The sequence below is a fragment of the Oncorhynchus keta genome, chromosome 18 (genome assembly GCF_023373465.1).
Source record: "Oncorhynchus keta strain PuntledgeMale-10-30-2019 chromosome 18, Oket_V2, whole genome shotgun sequence".
In the NCBI taxonomy this organism is placed as follows: Eukaryota; Metazoa; Chordata; class Actinopteri; order Salmoniformes; family Salmonidae; genus Oncorhynchus; species Oncorhynchus keta.
This window is the reverse complement of record NC_068438.1, coordinates 17,203,633-17,222,111: the sequence shown is the minus strand read 5'-3', so window position 1 is coordinate 17,222,111 and position 18,479 is coordinate 17,203,633. Positions and strand designations below refer to the sequence as shown.

The 18,479-nt window shown below is 43.7% G+C and overlaps 2 protein-coding genes across 4 annotated transcripts; both read left to right on the top strand.

Annotated features, from left to right (window-relative positions):
* The first annotated feature begins 269 nt into the window (after window positions 1–269).
* LOC118397374 (solute carrier family 35 member F2-like) lies at window positions 270–5,321 on the top strand. Its single transcript, XM_035792044.2, has 8 exons — window positions 270–598; window positions 989–1,164; window positions 1,341–1,468; window positions 1,615–1,774; window positions 1,920–2,076; window positions 2,200–2,252; window positions 3,523–3,677; window positions 4,223–5,321. The coding sequence occupies exons 1-8, from the start codon at window positions 483–485 to the stop codon at window positions 4,481–4,483; spliced, it is 1,206 nt and encodes a 401-aa protein (XP_035647937.1). The 5' UTR covers window positions 270–482; the 3' UTR covers window positions 4,484–5,321.
* A 4,882-nt stretch (window positions 5,322–10,203) lies between these two features.
* Window positions 10,204–18,409, top strand: LOC118397372 (PHD finger protein 13-like). Of its 3 annotated transcripts, none has more exons than XM_035792042.2 (5): window positions 10,231–10,336; window positions 10,847–10,945; window positions 14,029–14,115; window positions 15,180–16,110; window positions 16,377–18,409. In XM_035792042.2, exons 2-5 carry the CDS (start codon window positions 10,934–10,936, stop codon window positions 16,604–16,606), a joined length of 1,260 nt encoding a protein of 419 aa, XP_035647935.1. In that variant the 5' UTR covers window positions 10,231–10,336; window positions 10,847–10,933; the 3' UTR covers window positions 16,607–18,409. The 3 variants fall into 3 exon arrangements, with proteins under 3 accessions (XP_035647931.1, XP_035647935.1, XP_035647934.1); XM_035792041.2 differs by lacking the exon at window positions 10,231–10,336 and adding an exon at window positions 10,343–10,565; XM_035792038.2 differs by lacking the exon at window positions 10,847–10,945 and having other exon boundaries at window positions 10,204–10,336.
* Window positions 18,410–18,479: the final 70 nt, after the last annotated feature.

The following is an 18,479-nucleotide window of genomic DNA, read 5'->3' as shown; positions in this document are numbered from 1 at the left end:
CTGCCGTGGACTTGACTGCCATGGAACCACTGAGTTCTATTAAAGGTCAGTGCATGGTATGTACAGTAGCTATGTGACTTGGAGACAAGCAAGTAACATAGAGAAGGGATATGCGTCCTGTTCGAAGCAACACAGCCTTCCTCTTTCCTCTTTTTTTCCTTCCTTTATTCTTTCAAGCCTTTCCTCCCACTTTCCTTCCTTGGGTAGAGTAATTACCTGGCTGAAATGAAGTAATCACTGATCTAAATACCCCCCAACCCCCTCCCACAGTTTCACACACACCCATGTTCACCCACTTTGTACCACACACTTTCATCACTACACCTATCATCTGAAAACACTAAGTAGTCTTTGCACTTTGATTAGAGAACACTGTTAATCATTCAGCCCAGGCAGCACAGTAGACATTTAAAAGCCCCAGGACAGGCAGCACACAGCAGTGTGTTCCCCATCCCAGGATCCCTCTGTTACAGAGATACAACATGGCTGAGATGGACCCAGATGGGATTATAGCTACAGACCCCAGAAATAATTATGATAGAAAATGCCTTATTATCCGGAAGCTTCTGAAGTTCAACCCTAAACAAGTGTTTACATGGTGAGTCAGGGGGGGAGGGGATGTTATATCAGTGATTATCTGCATCCCATCTGGCAACCTATCCTTTATATAATGCATTACTTTTAACCAGCTCCCTATGGGCTCTGATCGAAAGTAGAGCACTATATAGGGAATACGGTGCCATGTCGGACAGATAGTGACATAGTGGAGATCTATCAATGTCTAAGAATGGAGGGTGTCCACTGTCCAGTAGTTGTGAATGTCCCTGGCGGCTACCATACAGATGCCTGGACTGAGTTGTGATAAAACCCTTATGAAGACTATATGGCCGAAACATGTTGGTTTTACCAATAAAGACCCAGTTTTATCAACGTCTACTGTCTTCCAGAGTTTCTGAATTTCTGCTTCACTTATGCATTGTCCTAACAGGCAGCTGGTGAAGACAGTAGCCATGGGTCAGGGTTTGGCTGTTCTCATGTGTGGCACAGCAGTAACTTCCCAGTACCTGGCTTCAGACTACCATGTGGACGCGCCCATGCTCCAGAGCTTTATGAGCTATGCACTGCTCTGCATCACCTACACCACCGCTCTGCTGTTCAGAACAGGTACACACACACTCACGCACACCAACGTGCTGTTCTGAAGAACAGGTAGTCTCTCTCTCACACACACCACCCCAGGGCACTCCTCATCAGAATAGTGCAGTTGTGAACTCTATAAAATGTTATAGTTGTGTAGCAGTGCAATAACCTCCAGGCTACCCTCTCCTAACGTACTGTAGGGGATGGCAATATGTTTCAGATTTTAAAGAAGAGGTGGTGGAAGTATCTCCTAGTAGGCTTGGTGGACGTTGAGGCTAACTACACTGTGGTTAAAGCTTACCAGTACACTACACTCACCAGTATACAGGTCAGAACTACGAGAGGGTGTGTGTATGTTTTTGTGTGTGTTAGAGTTTGCGTGCCTGCAGGCATGCATGTGTGTGTGTGCATGTGTGTGTGTGCTGAGTTATGTCAATGTATGTGACTATTCTGGTGTGTCTCTCTGTCTTCCAGCTGCTGGACTGTTTTGTGATCCCTGTGTTGATGATACTCTCCTGCTGGTTCCTGAAGACGTGCTACAGACCCGTCCACTACATATCTGTGTGTGTCTGTCTGCTGGGGGTGGGGGCCATGGTGGGAGCTGACCTACTGGCTGGACGAGACTTGGGATCCAGTAAGAACCCACTCCATTCATTTGTTAATTCATTAATTATTTAATTCAATCTCTCAATTCATATCATAATAAATAGTAACATATTAACCTCACCTCTTTCCTCATCCTCCTCTCCTATCTCGTTCCTCTCCCCCCTCTCTCCTAGCCTCAGACTTTCTGCTAGGTGATGGCTTGGTCCTGCTCAGTGCCAGTCTATATGCTGTGTCTAACTTGTGTCAGGAGTACATCGTCAAACACCTCAGCAGTGTAGAGTTCCTAGGCATGGTCGGCCTGTTCGGAACACTCATCAGTGGCATACAGCTGTAAGTGTGTGTGTTTACGTGTGTGTGCGTATGCGTGTGGATGTGTGTTGAGTGTACATGTTCGGTGAGAAGGTAGTAGAATGGGAATGTGGTTGATTTGAGTGGTCTGCTGTGTTCCTACAGGGGTGTTCTGGAACATAACAATGTGGCAAACATCCAATGGGACTGGAGAATCGGTTAGTACCACATAAAACAAAATATACAAGTAACTGGCTAAATAAAATAAACTCTTGAGTACATGAGGGATTCATAGTATATTCAAAGCAGGTACTTCCACACAGGTGTGGTTCCTGAGTTAATTAAGCAATTAACATCCCATCATGCTTAGGGTCATGTAAAAAATGCCCAGTTGCACATTTTTTTTGCTACCATGACTGGAAAAAGAGAACTCAGTGACTTTAAAAGAGGGGTCTCAAAGGTGCATAGGGTTGTAAAGGGTGTGTGTGTGTGTGTGTGTGTGTGTGTGTGTGTGTGTGTGTGTGTGTGTGTGTGTGTGTGTGTGTGTGTGTGTGTGTGTGTGTGTGTGTGTGTGTGTCTCATTCACCAGATCTCAACACAATTGAACACTTATGGGAGTTTCTGGAGTGGCTTAGACAGCGTTTTCCACCACCATCAACAAAACACAAAATCATGGAATTTCTAATGGAAGAATGGCGTCATATCCCTCCAATACAATGATCAGACACTTGGAGAATCTATGCCTGGTGCACAGAAGCTGTTCTGGCGGCTCGTGGTGACCCAACGACCTATTAAGACCTTTATGTTGGTGCTTCCTTTATTTTGGCAGTTACCTGTATATTTGTTGACATTTTTTTTATTAAAGAGACAGGACAGTGTAGAAGAAGGAAAGTAAGGAGAGGGTTAGTTACAAAGTAGTTGTGGGTCCGCAGATTCGGTAGTGTAAACGACTAGACCACCCCAGGGCACCGGTTATTACCTCTCTCTTAGGGTTACAGACGTGGTGGTGGTTACTGATGTTTTGGTGGCAAGGTTACAGAGAGTACAGAATGTGTGCTGTGTTAGCTTGCAGAAGTACAGTTTCCACATACAGCTCTTTGCTGCTCTTTATCTTGGGTTTTATGGGAGCTGCAACCGTTGATCTACCTTGTTAATAATACTTTCTGCCCTGTATAATGACTGTATGTGTTTTCTGTTCCGGCCTATTGTTCTCTGACTACACCCAGTACAGCTGTATAAATGACTACAGAGAGTAGAGTAGTAGTACTCTGTTGATTCCAACTTGGGAAATTGTTTAATCACCACAAGCATAATCAATGTTACAAAACACAAGACACGGATCAATAATATTCAGATAATAACACATAATAAAATATTTAAAAGACAGATGCACCTGTGATAAGAGAGCCAAGTAAAATATATTAGAAATCCTGTTGTCGGTATAGTATAGTATGTTCATTTTATAATGTATACTTCTTCTCTCCCCAGGCCTGTTGTTTGCTGGCTATGCCCTGTGTATGTACACCCTGTACAGCTGTATGCCCATAGTGCTCAGGAAGACCAGTGCTACAGCAGTCAACCTCTCCCTGCTCACTGAAGACCTCCTCAGCCTCTTCTGTGGCCTGTTTCTCTTTCAATACACAGTTAGTACACACACACACATACACACACACACTGCAGAAACACTGAGGATAGTGGGTACAGCAGGTTGAGCCATTTGACAGTTCAGTTAGTGATTGTGTGTCTGAACAGATAAAGAGATGAGTTAATCAATGATTTGATGACTCCATATATGGATGATAGATTGATTGGTTGCTGCTAAACTATGTCTGTACTCACTGTAATCTCTGTCAAACTTGTCGAATCTAATCTCTGTGAGATCAAGGACACAGTAGTGATAAGATCAGTACCCAGAAACAGAGGTAGAGCTGTCCTGATCACAGGACACAGCTGACCTTATCTTAAAACATCTTAGTCGTGCAGAGAAATCCCTGGTCACCGTGTCCCTGTTCAGTGTATTGATGACTGTTGTTAATGCGTAATCTACTATGGCCTCATATAGCTCATCTGGTGTGTGTGTGTGTTTGTGTGTGTGTGTGTGTGTGTGTGTGTGTGTGTGTGTGTGTGTGTGTGTGTGTGTGTGTGTGTGTGTGTGTGTGTGTGTGTGTGTGTGTGTGTGTGTGTGTAGTTCTCAGGTCTGTATATTGTGTCTCTGGTGATCATCCTGGTGGGCTTTGTCTCCTTCAACGCTGTGGCAACGACCCCTACCCCTGCAGACCCTATCACCCCCTCTGTTGGCTGGAAGGAGGGTGGCTATGACAACCCTGATGACATCATCAATGAAGAAGTAGTGGTGGAGGTCTTGGAGGAGCAGGAAGAGGAAGAGGGTGAATGCCCAGGGGTATCGTGGAATCAGAGAACACAGTATGAGGAAGTACCGACGATGTGATCTGATCTACTAGACGAGCACTTCCCAAGAGTCTATAGCTGTTCATCTCCTTGTCTCCTTTCTTTCATTCTTACTATTCTAATAGATCTACAGATTCACCGGTGTACAGTTGAAGTCGGAAGTTTACATTACACTAGGTTGAAGTCATTAAAACGTGTTTTTCAACCACTCTACAAATTTCTTGTTAACAAACTATAGTTTTGGCAAGTTGGTTAGGACATCTACTTTGTGCATGGCACAAGTAATTTTTACAACAATTGTTTACAGACAGATTATTTCACTTATAATTCACTGTATCACAATTCCAGTGGGTCAGAAGTTTATATACACCAGTGGGTCAGAAGTTTACATACACCAAGTTGACTGTGCCTTTAAACAGCATGGAAAATTCCAGAAAATTATGTCATGGCTTGAGAAGCGTCTGATAAGCTAATTGACATCATTTGAGTAAATTGGAGTTGGATCTGTGGATGTATTTCAAGGCCCACCTTCAAACTCAGTGCCTCTTTGCTTGACATCATGGGAAAATCAAAAGAAATCAGCCAAGACCTCAGAAAAATGGTAGACCTCCACAAGTCTGGTTCATCCTTCAGCTGTATGTACAGTATAGGTGTTTTGTATTAGTTGTAATATTTCTCCACTAGTTGACTTGGCAAGAGGAATAATAAATGTTTTATTCCACATTCATTGTGGGGTGTGTCAATTTAATGAGTGAGACTTCATTGATATCAAACATAAACCCAATTTTAAGCAAGATATTTTCACATGAAGATAGACATTTTCTATATTAACTGCAGGGCTCAATGCGTGAAACATCACCTGATTAAATAATAATACATTGAGACAACAAAACAAAAAACATAGACAGTTGAAATACTTTATACTTGAAATCTTGGAATGAGGTCGCAGGTTGAGTATTTGTCACTTCATGTCTTCGCGTGGCTTCGCTCTTCCGGTAGGGTAGAGAGCTGTCCGTGGTGCTGAAACCTTTAGGAGCACGCGCACAATATTGTTTACAAACATCGGATCTGATCAGCTGATCAAATCTATGGACAAAAAACCTTGTTTTTCCCGAGGTAGTGCTCGTCAAATACTTTATTATAAACAGTTAGCGAACTAATAATCTGCTTTGTGATTCACTCAATATATGATGCTAAACAATCTGCTTTGGGACAAATAATAACTGACATGAAGACACGACCTCCGTGTGTTCACAGATAGTTGAGATATAATAAGGCAGACTGCATGCACATTTTTTTCTGTCAATCAATCTTCCATCTCTCTCCCTGAAGCCTAAACGGTCTCATCAGCTCCGCATGAATGATATATAGATAGACTACAAGGCTATAGAGCTTGCACAGCCCCATATGGAAAATAATCATGAAAATCGAATAAGAATCTTGAATGGCAGAAGAACATTATTTTTCCAAAAATCTAAGTAATCTAATAAGAATCTAGTAAGATGTTGTATGTTTTTCCTTATATGGCAGTGTTGTATTTGTATGTATGTTACTTATATGACATATGACAATTGAATACATGATTGTGGTGCATTTCCTACAAAGAAATGGTAAGACATATTTGAGACAAAATATATTAATTATGTTCTGAGAGTGTAACCTCTAAAAAACAAATGTTTTTCTTATAGGTTTCATGTTGTGTTTTAAAAACAATGACAATTACTATTATAAAATACAGTATTTGCAAATAAAAGTTCAGATATGAGATTCCATGGTTAAAGCTGGGTAGAACCTCCTACTGGACAGTTGATTCATCTACAGCTATGCAGGGTTTTAATCAAACCCAGCCCTGACTACTACCAATGTGCCATTGTGAGAATGATCGTTGAAAGATCCCCACTTAATAGCTAAATAGACTCTGCTACTATCAAAGCCATTCCTTCTCTCCTCCTCCACCTCTTCATCCTCTACCTGTCCTCCTCTTCTCATTCAGTTGATGCCCCTAGTTTGCATAATATACAACCTTAGAACATAAAACTGATAATAACATTTTTGTGATTCTGTCCCGGGCTCTGGAGCGATCATGGACCCACGGTCTGAGGGATCCAACTCCCAGTCCGAGGGAACCGACTACGTTCCCTACGGTATTCCCTATATTCTGGATCACAGATCTGAGCTGTGTGTGTCAGAGGCTCACAGCCAGCAGTTACTGGGCATGCTCAGATCGTTCAGAGAGAGAGGCCTGCTGTTTGACTTCACTGTAACAGTCCAGGAACAGACCTTCCCCTGTGTCCTGGCAGCCTGCAGCAACATCTTCAGGTTGGTGTGTGTGTGCGTCTGTGTGTGCGTGCATGTGTGCGTTTGCTCTAACGGTTCTCTGTCTGCAGGGTCATGTTTGAGTTGAAAATGCGTGAGTGTGGGGATGGGATGGTACCCTGGGTAACCAGCCGTACGCTGCTACCTGGACTTATTTCACTCTGGAGAGATAGTCGTCACCAATGAAAACATAGACATGCTGTTCCAGCTCATTTCTTTCCTCATCATCAAGTTGCATCAGGTGTGTTAGTGCTAGAACAAATACACCCCTCTGGGTCCCCAGGACCAGCATTGGGAAATACTGAAGTAGATAGTTGCTCCTTTTAGCTTTGAGAAAGTCACTACATGTGAGCCATGGAAAATTGTGCATGGGTCCACTCCCCCTGAAGGATTTAAAAGCATTGGTTTGCTTTTAAATACTAATGGTGAGAAATACTGATCTACTTCCTGTCCTCCCAGGTGGGTGTGCTGGAGGTATGTATGGGGTCGGACAGTCTGAGAGTGCCCAGTGAGGAGATGGCAGTAAGGTCATCACCTGGACCTCCGTCATTCCTTTGCCACAGCTATATACTACCCAACTACCCAGGTAAAGAACACACACACAAATACAGAAACCCCCACACACATATACCTCTAATCCTCCCCATGGCCTCATATTACCCAGAAACCAGTGCGTGCGGCTGTATCATCGACACATCATCAGTGGCGATATCGGACTCCTTCAACCCGTCGCTGGACTGTTTCCTGCGCTATGATGTAGTCTCTGACCAGTAGAGCCACCTGGTGGCAGAGTTTGGTCAGTTTTTCCATGGCACCTTGGTCAAGGCTGTGTCCGTCAACACTACTCCTATGTGACTTAACTATGTATAAGGTGACTGACTTGTTGGTTGATTGACTGATTGAATGAGTATTTGATTGATGGATGTCTCCATCTATAAGTCTTTGTATTTATTTATCCTTCATTTAATCAGGCAGTTCCTATTGGCATAGATACAGGACATAAGGACTTTGTCATTAAAACAAACTTGACAATTCTACGAAACACCAACTCGCCACACCTGACCAGTCTGATTCCTGTGTTCTATCTCGGTGTACAATTTATGTCCAGGAGACGTGTGTGTGGCAGGTGGAGGGGGGGGTCATTTGAGTATACCAGGTTCAACGCAGGTGCCGTGGGCGTGGCCAACCGACTCTACATCCTGGGAGGAGTCTACTCGCTTGATGAGATCACTGATGAAGTACCACAATGGTTGGGGAAGTGACACCAATGTGTCACTCCCCCTGACAGTGTTTCACTGTCCGGTCATAAGCTTCAGCAGATACAGAGACCCCCGGGGAGGGACACGTAACACACACACACACACGAGTGCATATGCGACGTGGCCTCATATACACAACACACACAGGGACTAAAAGTTGCACTCCACATCAATGAAAGAAATTGTTTAGTCATCTCAACTATTTATTAGTTTTATCACATTTTATGTTTATATACACTGCTCAAAAAAAATAAAGGGAACACTAAAATAACACATCCTATATCTGAATGAATTAAATATTCTTATTAAACACTTTTCTTTACATAGTTGAATGTGCTGACAACAAAATCAAACAAAAACAATCAATGGAAACCACATTTATCAACCCATGAAGGTCTGTATTTGGAGTCACAGTCAAAATTAAAGTGGAAAACCACACTACAGACTGATCCAACTTTGATGTAATGTCCTTAAAACAAGTCAAAATGAGGCTCAGTAGTGTGTGTGGCCTCCACGTGCCTGTATGACCTCCCTACAACACCTGGGCATGCTCCTGATGAGGTGGTGGATGGTCGGTCTCCTGAGGGATCTCCTCCCAGACCTGGACTAAAGCATCCGCCAACACCTGGACAGTCTGTGGTGCAACGTGGCGTTGGTGGATGGAGCGAGACATGATGTCCCAGATGTGCTCAATTGGATTCAGGTCTGGGGAACGGGCGGGCGAGTCCATCGCATCAATGCCTTCCTCTTGCAGGAACTGCTGACACACTCCAGCCACATGAGGTCTAGCATTGTCTTGCATTAGGAGGAACCCAGGGCCAACCGCACCAGCATATGGTCTCACAAGGGTTCTGAGGATCTCATCTCGGTACCTAATGGCAGTCAGGCTACCTCTGGCGAGCACATGGAGGGCTGTGCGACCCCCCAAAGAAATGCCACCCAACACCATGACTGACCCACCACTAAACCGGTCATGCTGGAGGATGTTGCAGGCAGCAGAACATTCTCCACGGCGTCTCCAGACTCTGTCACGTCTGTCACATGTGCTCAGTGTGAACCTGCTTTAATCTGTGAAGAGCACAGGGTGCCAGTGGCGAATTTGCCAATCTTGGTGTTCTCTGGCAAATGCCAAACATCCTGCACGGTGTTGGGCTGTAAGCACAACCCCCACCTGTGGACATCGGGCCCTCATACCACCCTCATGGAGTCTGTTTCTGACCGTTTGAGCAGACACATGCACATTTGTGGCCTGCTGGAGGTCATTTTGCAGGGCTCTGGCAGTGTTCCTCCTTGCACAAAGGCGGAGGTAGCAGTCCTGCTGCTGGGTTGTTGCCCTCCTACGGCCTCCTCCACGTCTCCTGATGTACTGGTCTGTCTCCTGGTAGCGCCTCCATGCTCTGGACACTACGTTGACAGACACAGCAAACCTTCTTGCCACAGCTCGCATTGATGTTCCATCCTGGATGAGCTGCACTACCTGAGCCACTTGTGTGGGTTGTAGACTCTGTCTCATGCTACCACTAGAGTGAAAGCACCGCCAGCATTCAAAAGTGACCAAAACATCAGCCAGGAAGCATAGGAACTGAGAAGTTGTCTGTGGTCCCCACCTGCAGAACCACTCCTTTATTGGGGTTGTCTTGCGAATTGCCTATAATTTCCACCTGTTGTCTATTCCATTTGCACAACAGCATGTGAAATGTATTGTCAATCAGTGTTGCTTCCTAAGTGGACAGTTTGATTTATGTTTACATGTTCTATTCTCAAGAATGCTATTTGGGTTCAAAGTAACAGTAGAGGTTTCTGAGTCTTCTGACCCACAGACTTGCCTTGGTTGTTTCTGGACATGTCTGATCACCTGACCAAGGCAGTTGACATGCCATCTATTGCGGGCAGGATCTATTAAATAACTCTAGAATGGTATCTATTAAAGAACTTTATTTTCAGTGTAAGTGGGAGCCTGCTGTCCCAGGTAACACAAGTGTTACAACACCCTCTACTGGTAGACTATGGATTGTTTTTGTGCCAGAGTAGGCTTGTATAGCCAAACACCATGTTGTAATTTTGAAATATTTGTAAATACTTGCGCAGAAGGCTAACCATTTTACATGGCTCAAATATTGACTTTCTCAAAGTTAAAAACATGCAACTTCAAATCAGGTCAAATTGAATGAGGGCACCTGTGCTCCATAAACAGTTGCCGACTTTTCGCGGGAGATATGATAATATATCCATCCTCCTGTTCAGCGTCTTACTCGATGACCGACGGACTCAACTATCTGACTGGAAAGGGGTGTTCCACAAATTCTACGCTATATGTAGTAAGTTTGGGTTTAGTTGCGTCATGCAAATGTGTTATAATATTGTGCTACAATTTATAACGCATATTTCTTATACTCCAATAGTTATTTTAGATAGTATTCGTTCAACCATCTACGAAACGGGAGTAACCCTCCTCTTTTGAGTTAAAGCGGTCCTGTCCTGCTCCGTGGACTGATGTCACTAATAGAATGTGATGGTTTCGCGGATCTCCCACGGTCAGGAGTCCGTGTACGTTTCGTTGCTTTTTATTTCATAGGACAGCTTGCGCTGCAGCGACAAAGACAATTGTTTGTAGAGCGACTACCAAAGAACAGTACATTTTCGCTCTTAGTCTTCATTCTAGGACAGCTGTTCCATGGTTTATCATTAAACATTTTGTGAATAAAACAACATCGTTGCTGACAATGCTAGAATGTCTAGTAGCTGAATGTTGTCTGTTGTAACGAACGTGTTGCTGTAAGTAAAACATCGATTTGTTTTCCTAAAATACGCAATTTCGTCGATTGAAGATCATCAGGACAAGGCTACAGCAGAGCAAAGAGGACAAGACCTCACCCTCAGCATTTTGTTTGCATTTGATTTAGAGACATACAACAATGTTAACCCAGGTATGTATGGTTTATTAGCCTACATTGTTGGTAAATGTTTTCCAAAGTGGTAAGAACACACGTTTCCGTGTAGGTTGCAAGCTTGTTGTGGCGTGTCCAGGGCGCGCGACTTGGATACGACAACGTTCTTTCCGCGTAGCCTAATGAATCAAACGCCTTTAAATGATGGTCAGTGAAAAAAGCATCGACGATGCTGGATGCTCTTTTATTTGCATTTCGTGTGAAACGTGATCTAGTTTATTTGGTGTCCAGAAAACGTTGACACAACTTTTTTTTTCCTGCGCAGCATCGAGTGTGTTTAGCCTAGGCTAGACTACAGAAGCCATGTCAGGAGGAATTCTATTGTGTCGCTGAAATATTTGGCACTCCGCTCATTGATTTGCAATCGCAACTTTAAGTTAATAAAAAATGTATCCTTGAGTAGACTAGGATGCCATCTGATCAAGCTCTCTAATTTAGAGAAACTATTTGGAGAAGCGAAGGTTACATGTTACAAGCTTACTTCAACAGTCAAACCCACTGTCATGTTTCTCTGGTGACCGCCCAGCAATCATGTTACGATGAAATTACATCTTCGTCGCCATCTTTAGATACAATTACTTAAGGACAGTAGAGGATTATTTGATTGCTTTTGGGAACAGTGTTTGTCTCGTTATGCGTCGATCACCTATGCAGGCGACCCTGGTGTAGAGACAGACATGAAGTTGATTTTTTTCTTCCTGACTGTCAAATCCCGGATGGGATGATAATGACAATACGGCTAACCAGCCTATACACGAACAGTTGTCTTGTTGAAATGACGACTAGTCTACGGTTGGCGCGCCGAGAAACTATCGAGACCGGCTTCGTTGTCAGTGTTTCTGTTCTAGGTGCACCTACAGTCTGTTTCAGCCCTCGTTTCCTCCCCTCCCCCATTATCCCCGGCTTTACACACTCGATACAATGTTGCTATTCAGTTATACATAATGTCCAATTGAGTCGCAAGTTGCGACAGTGTTGCAATAGCCTATGTTTATCAACACGGGTCTGTCTGTCTGTCTATGCAATATTCGCGAGACTTTCTTGGGCTAGGCTACATTTTTTTCATGCGTTGTAGGCTATTTGGCTTCACGTTTTTGAAGGGCTGTCCATTTTGTCCTTCCGGTGCCAGGCCTTTTGAAAGTTTATTTTGACAATCTTAGCCTAAAGTTGAGGGTTGTTTCAAAGCACAACTCTAGGTGTCTTACATAATAATATTGTTATTATTATTCCACTCGCTCTAGCGCTTAAACTGCTAAGGGGCGGAAGGTAGCCTGGTGGTAAACCGAAAGGTTGCGAGATCGAATCCCCAAGTTGACGAGGTAAAAAAAAAAGAAGCTGTCTCTGCCCCTGAACAAAGGCAGTTAACCCTAGGCCGTCTTTGAAAATAAGATTTTGTTCTTAACTGACTTGCCTAGTAAAATAAATATATTAACAGTCAGCGCTCAGGAAATCCATAACTACTAGAATGGTCTCGAGTCAGTTGTTTCAATTGTGTAAATATTCCATAATAAACAATGCATTGCTAAATGAATGCATTTATTTTGTTAAAATGGGTCATAAGAAACCTCAGGACACCAAATGTAAATTGTAATTAGACAAATGTATTGAATGATCCAAAAGTGCATAGACTGTAAATACTAAAATAAGATTATAGTGTATTTTCTGACTAAGACAATAGTTGACTGCCCATCTAGCCCGTCCAAACTACACCTAAACCACATTGAAACTAATTTTAAATATTAAATTGCCAATAGTCTGATGGGTGACAATTGTCATCAGCCTCTTCACAATCAATTGATAAGTGCACCAGCGCATTGGAAAAGAAGGGACCGGGGCGTACGAAATAGCACTTCCATTTCAGTCTACAGAGGTCCATGCAGGTCAGTCATTTTGATTGCTTCTACCCTGTCGGAAAGAGCAAATTTCAAGGTTTTTAATGAACCTATTTTTGCCAAACAACTCTACAAATTGTGCAGATTGAAACAGACAAAGTATGACTTTTTCCTAGACTGAGGTTCCATACCGTTGCATTCCTCATGTGAGTACTGGCGACAATCAGCTATAAATATCCTTTCTTGTTTCCATTACATTTTTACTGTAAAATATGTGTTGACTGTGGTAGGGCAAGGGAATATAAAAAGTTGCTTTCATAGCCTCTGCTATGAAGCACAGCTAAATACAACTCAAAACATGCTATTCTGTTCTTTTGAAATAAATGCATCATGTTTTGTATGACATTCCTAAACATATTATTTTTTTAGTTTCATATAGATACTTTTTCACCTATAACCATTTTAAGATTTGCATAAATTAACATGGGTTTGAATGAGAACCATAGGACTACATTTACATTTAAGTCATTTAGCAGACTACAGAGGTAGCTATTCAAAATGGTCCTGCTCCTTTGCCAATTAAGCTATAAGAGCAACTTTAAAATGTTCAGGCTATCCTAATTTAAAATTCTTTAAAATCTTTATCAACTATAGCTACATAAATGTCTAAATTAGCATAAAATAACTCTCCAACAGCAACTCTTGAACCTTTCAAGCTAGACACGCCAAACCAACTTTATAATGTTCAGGCTATCCTCATTTAATGTAACAAAATCTTGATTAGCTATAAACATTTGCATAAATTAGCGTAGACTATCCCACAAACAGTAATTCTTTAACCGATCAAGCTAAGAGCCCACCATCTATCCAGGTAATTAACGTTTACATTTCAAAAGGCGTGGGCCCTGATGTTCTAAATCAGTTGGCAATCGTTGTATCATTACTATGCCTGCTTTCACACAGCGGGTTTGTCTGTTACTTAACTGTCTTAATGTGGTCGGTGTGGCCGCCTCCCGCACTTTGGCTCACGGCAGTTTACTATTGCACTTCGGTGCGTTTGTTTCAGCTCGCTGGGTGCACCGAGTAGACAGTTTGCTTTCAATGGAATGGTCTCAAATGTGCACACTCTGCTTACCTGGCGCTACGGGCCAGTTGCATGGATTGGAGGGACTCTGCACATGTTATGTGGTTATTAATGGTCTATAATAACAAGGTTGTTTTTTTCTGCAGAGAAAGAGAAAACGCACTGTGGAAGACTTCAACCAGTTTTGCACCTTTGTGTTGGCCTATGCTGGATACATCCCCTATCAAACAGAGGTAGGTTGATAAAACACAGTTTTCTCCTGTTCAAATAAGACTGAGATGTAGCTTATTAACACCAAATTGCTCTTGTAATTAATTGATGTCTTATTGTTTCTACATTGAAAACAATATATAAACGCAACATGTAAAGTGTTGGTGCCATGTTTCATAGCTGACATAAAAGATCCCCAAAATGTTGTACGCAAATGTGTTTACATCCCTGTTAGTGAGCATGTCTCCTTTGCCAAGATAATCCAATCCACCTGACAGGTGTGGCATATCAAGAAGATGATTAAACAGCATGATCATTACACAGGTGCACTTTGTGCTGGAGACAATGAAAGGCCACTCTAAAATGAGCAGTTTTGTCATACAACACAATGGCACACATCACGTTTTGAGGGAGCATGCTGACTGCAGGAATGTCCACCAGAGCTGTGACCAGAGAATTCAATGTTAATTTCTCTACCATAAGCCGCCTCCAACGTTGTTTTAGGGAATTTGGCAGTAAGTCCAACCGGCGCCATCACCTCCTGTTTCAGCATGATAACGCACAGCCCCATGTCGCAGGGATCTGTACACAATTACTGGAAGCTGAAAATGTCCCAGTTCTTCTGGGGCTAGCATTCTCACCCATTGATCACGTTTTGGATGATCTGGGTCGACGTGTATGACAGTGTGTTCCAGTTCCCACCAATATCCAGCAACTTCGCACAGACATTGAAAAAGAGTGGAACAACATTCCATGGGCCACAATCAACAGCCTGATCAACTATGTGAAGGAGATGTGTTGCGCTGCATGAGGCAAATGGTGCTCACACCAGATACTGACTGGATTTCTGATCCACACCCTTAACTTTTTTTAAGGTATCTGTGACCAATGCACAGTCATGTGAAATCCATAGATTAGGGCCTAATGAATTTATTTCAATTTACTGATTTCCTTATATGAACTGTAACTCAGTAAAATTGTTTAAATTGTTGCATGTTCCGTTTTTATATTTTTGTTCAGTATATTTCTGTTGAATGATGTCTCTAGTTCTGCTGTTGTGTTTCCATGGTGATGTATCCCCCTGTAGGAGTGGTGGTGTAGTGAGAGCAAGCCCAGGGACAGCAACCCCTGCAGCACCAGACAGAGTACCAGTCCATGGGCCTACCAGTCCTCTCCTACCTCAGACTGTGGCTCCTCTGCTCGGGGCCAGAAGGAGGAAGGGAAGGAGGTGAAGAGGAGGTCAGACAAGAATCCAGTCGGGCCTGGTCAGGGAGAGAAGAAGCCTAGAGGAGAAAGTGCCAAGTCTCCCAATATGGAGCAGGCTGCCACTAGATCAACGGTCAGCAAAACGCCAGAGATCCATGAGCAGCACCTGCCCCAGTCTGGATGGACCAACCACAACAGCTGTCCTACTGACAACAAAACACATCCTCTGATGGTTTCCAAACGTGACCATGACTGTAAACTTCCCCAGTCTTTCCTGACTCAACTCTTCCCTGAAGCCACCCTCAGCAGCTCTCTGTCTGACCACAGGAACAAGACCAACAACAGTCAGACAGACACACCAGACCTCAACGGGTCGGCTGGGAAGACTAGCGACGCTTTCCCTCAGAAGAAAAGAAGTGAAGAACTGGAACAGGAAGGGACAGAGCAGCCAGTTGACATGACAATGACAAGCTGTGAGACGGAGAGGAGCAGTCCTCACAGGCTGGGAGACAGAGAAAAAAAGAGAAGAAAGGAAGAGAAGGGGTCACGGGAGAGCTGGGAGGGGTCTGGGAGTGAAGGAGGCATAGACGGGGGTCAGAGGTCAGATATCCTAAGGATGGTGATGGACAGGAGGTTCAGAGGTCAGCTAGCTGAAGACCAAGAGACAGGCTACCACACAGAGGAGGGTAGCAGCCCCGACCGGGACCAGGGAGGGAGCAACTACCAGACAGACCAGGGAGGGAGCAACTACCAGACAGACCAGGGAGGGAGCGATGGAGAGGACACATCTGCAGACAACCGCAAGATGGAGGGTGAGTAGAGGAACCCCACCTGAGACTAAAGAAGCATCCCAAATGGCACGCTCTCCTCTTGTATACATTTTGACCAGGACCCATTTTCCCTATATAGTGAACTACTTTTGACCAGGACCCTAGTAGGACTCTGGTCAAAAGTAATAGGGAACAGGGTGCAGTTTTGGACACTCACTCATCACCTCATCACTATCTACAACCATCATTGATAGTTTAAAACAGAGACTGTGTTTAATATAACGTCTCCTATTTCTCTCTTTTCTCAGATGAGGACGACTCGTGGGACCTGATCACCTGTTTCTGCCTGAAGCCATTTGCGGGTCGGCCCATGATAGAGTGTAGTGAGTGTGGCACCTGGGTGCACCTGTCCTGCGCTAAGATCCGCCGCACCCATGTTCCTGAAGTCTTCATCTGCCAGCCCTGCCGAGATACCAAAACCAACATCAGACGCTCCAACCGGGCGCGGATTGCCCCCCGCAAACGCTTCAGCGACTAGACTAGATGGCACCAGCTGGTTCATTGGCTGCGTCCCAATTGGCAGTAGGTAGCCTAGTGGTTAAGAGCATTGTGCCAGTAACCGAAAGGTTTGAATAACAAAGGTGGAAAAATTTGCTGTTCTGCCCTTGAGCTATGTAGCAACCCCAAACAACAACTGCTCCCCGGGTGCTGTTGATGTCGATTAAGGCAGCCCCCCGCACCTCTCTGATTCAGGGGTTGGGTTAAATGCTGAAGACACATTTCGGTTGAATGCATTAAGTTGTGCAACTGACTTGGGTATCCTATATAGTGAACTACTTTTGATGTAGGGAATAGGGTGCCATTTGGGACGTTGACCACTAGTGAGCATCAAGTTCTATGCTGGCCCATTTTGTTGCTCTGCAAAAACCGCCACCAGGGTTGTGTTCAGTAAGACACAGAAAAAGTAAATTAACTTCTGTTATTGGACAAGTCCAGGTAGTCCTCCCTGTTTCGGTCCTTTTTCTTCCATGTTGTGCCTAATGGACACGACCCAGGACACTGCCATCAGCAACCAAGCCATGAGTCTATGGTTGTGTTCCCTTGCTCAGATGTTACATTCATCAACCAATGGTTGCGTGCCACATCAACTGTGCCATCGGGCACCAGATTGTTATAACATGAAATGGCTAGCTGATACTTAATACCTATCCAGGCATTGTAAGATCCTATCACTCTCCCCAGAACAGTACAATGTCCATGCATTCACAGACAATCTACTCAGGAAGGAATGAGGGGCTACAGGAGAGCGAGAAAGAGGGATTTGGGGGGGTGAAAGAGGAATGTGTTTGGTAACGGTCAGCTGTTACTGTTGTGGTGAGAACATAACATCTTCTCACATGCTAATCTCATTTACCCCCCACCCCTCCATTCTGCCACCCACCTATACCTTCCTCCCTCCTTCTACCCATCTCTTCATTTGTGCATCACTGAACCTAAGGGCTTGCCTTGGCTCATCTACACTAATATGTTGAATTCACTACTTAGTACAATACTATGTAGGGAATATGGTGCCATTTGAGACCCATGGACAGGTTTCTGGGGACTACTTTCTCAAAATATGCATTTTCAGTTATTTCCACAGTTGTTGCCATTTGATGTATAAGATTGTCACGCCTTCAACTTTCTGACTCTGTATTATTGTACATTGCCAGTGGATGCCTGCCTCTCTGCCAAACATGTTATATATGTACACTGAGTATGCAAAGCATTAGGAACACCTTCCTAATACTGAGTTGCACCCTCTCACCCTTTTGCCCTCAGAACAGTCATGGACTCTACAAGGTGTTGAAAGCATTCCACAGGGATGCTGGCCCACGTTGACTCCAATGTTTCCCACAGTTGTGTGAAGTTGGCTGGATGTCCTTTGGGTAGTGGGCCATTCTTGATACACGCTGAAAAACCCAGCAGCTTGCAGTTCTTGACACAAACCGGTGCGCCTGGCACCTACAACCATACCCTGTTCAAAGGCACTTCAATATTTTCTTTCCCATTTACCCTCTGAATGGCACACATACACAATCCATGTTTGAATTGTCTCGATGCTTTCAAAATCCTTCCTCCCCTTCATCTACACTGATTGAAGTGAATTTGACATCCATAAGGAATCATAGCTTTCACCTGGTCAGTCTGTCATGGAAAAAGCAGGTGTTCATAATGTTTTGTACACTCAGTGTATATCAGATGGTAAACCTTTAATAAGATGTAAATAGTTTGCTTTTTAGAGTTGTTTTTTATATCTTATATGTGACACATGCAGTAATAAAGTTAAAGGACTAGCTCATTAGTCTCATCGGTGTTCTGTACTGTTTACATATTATTAAGTGTATTGTACACATCAGTCACCAGACCAG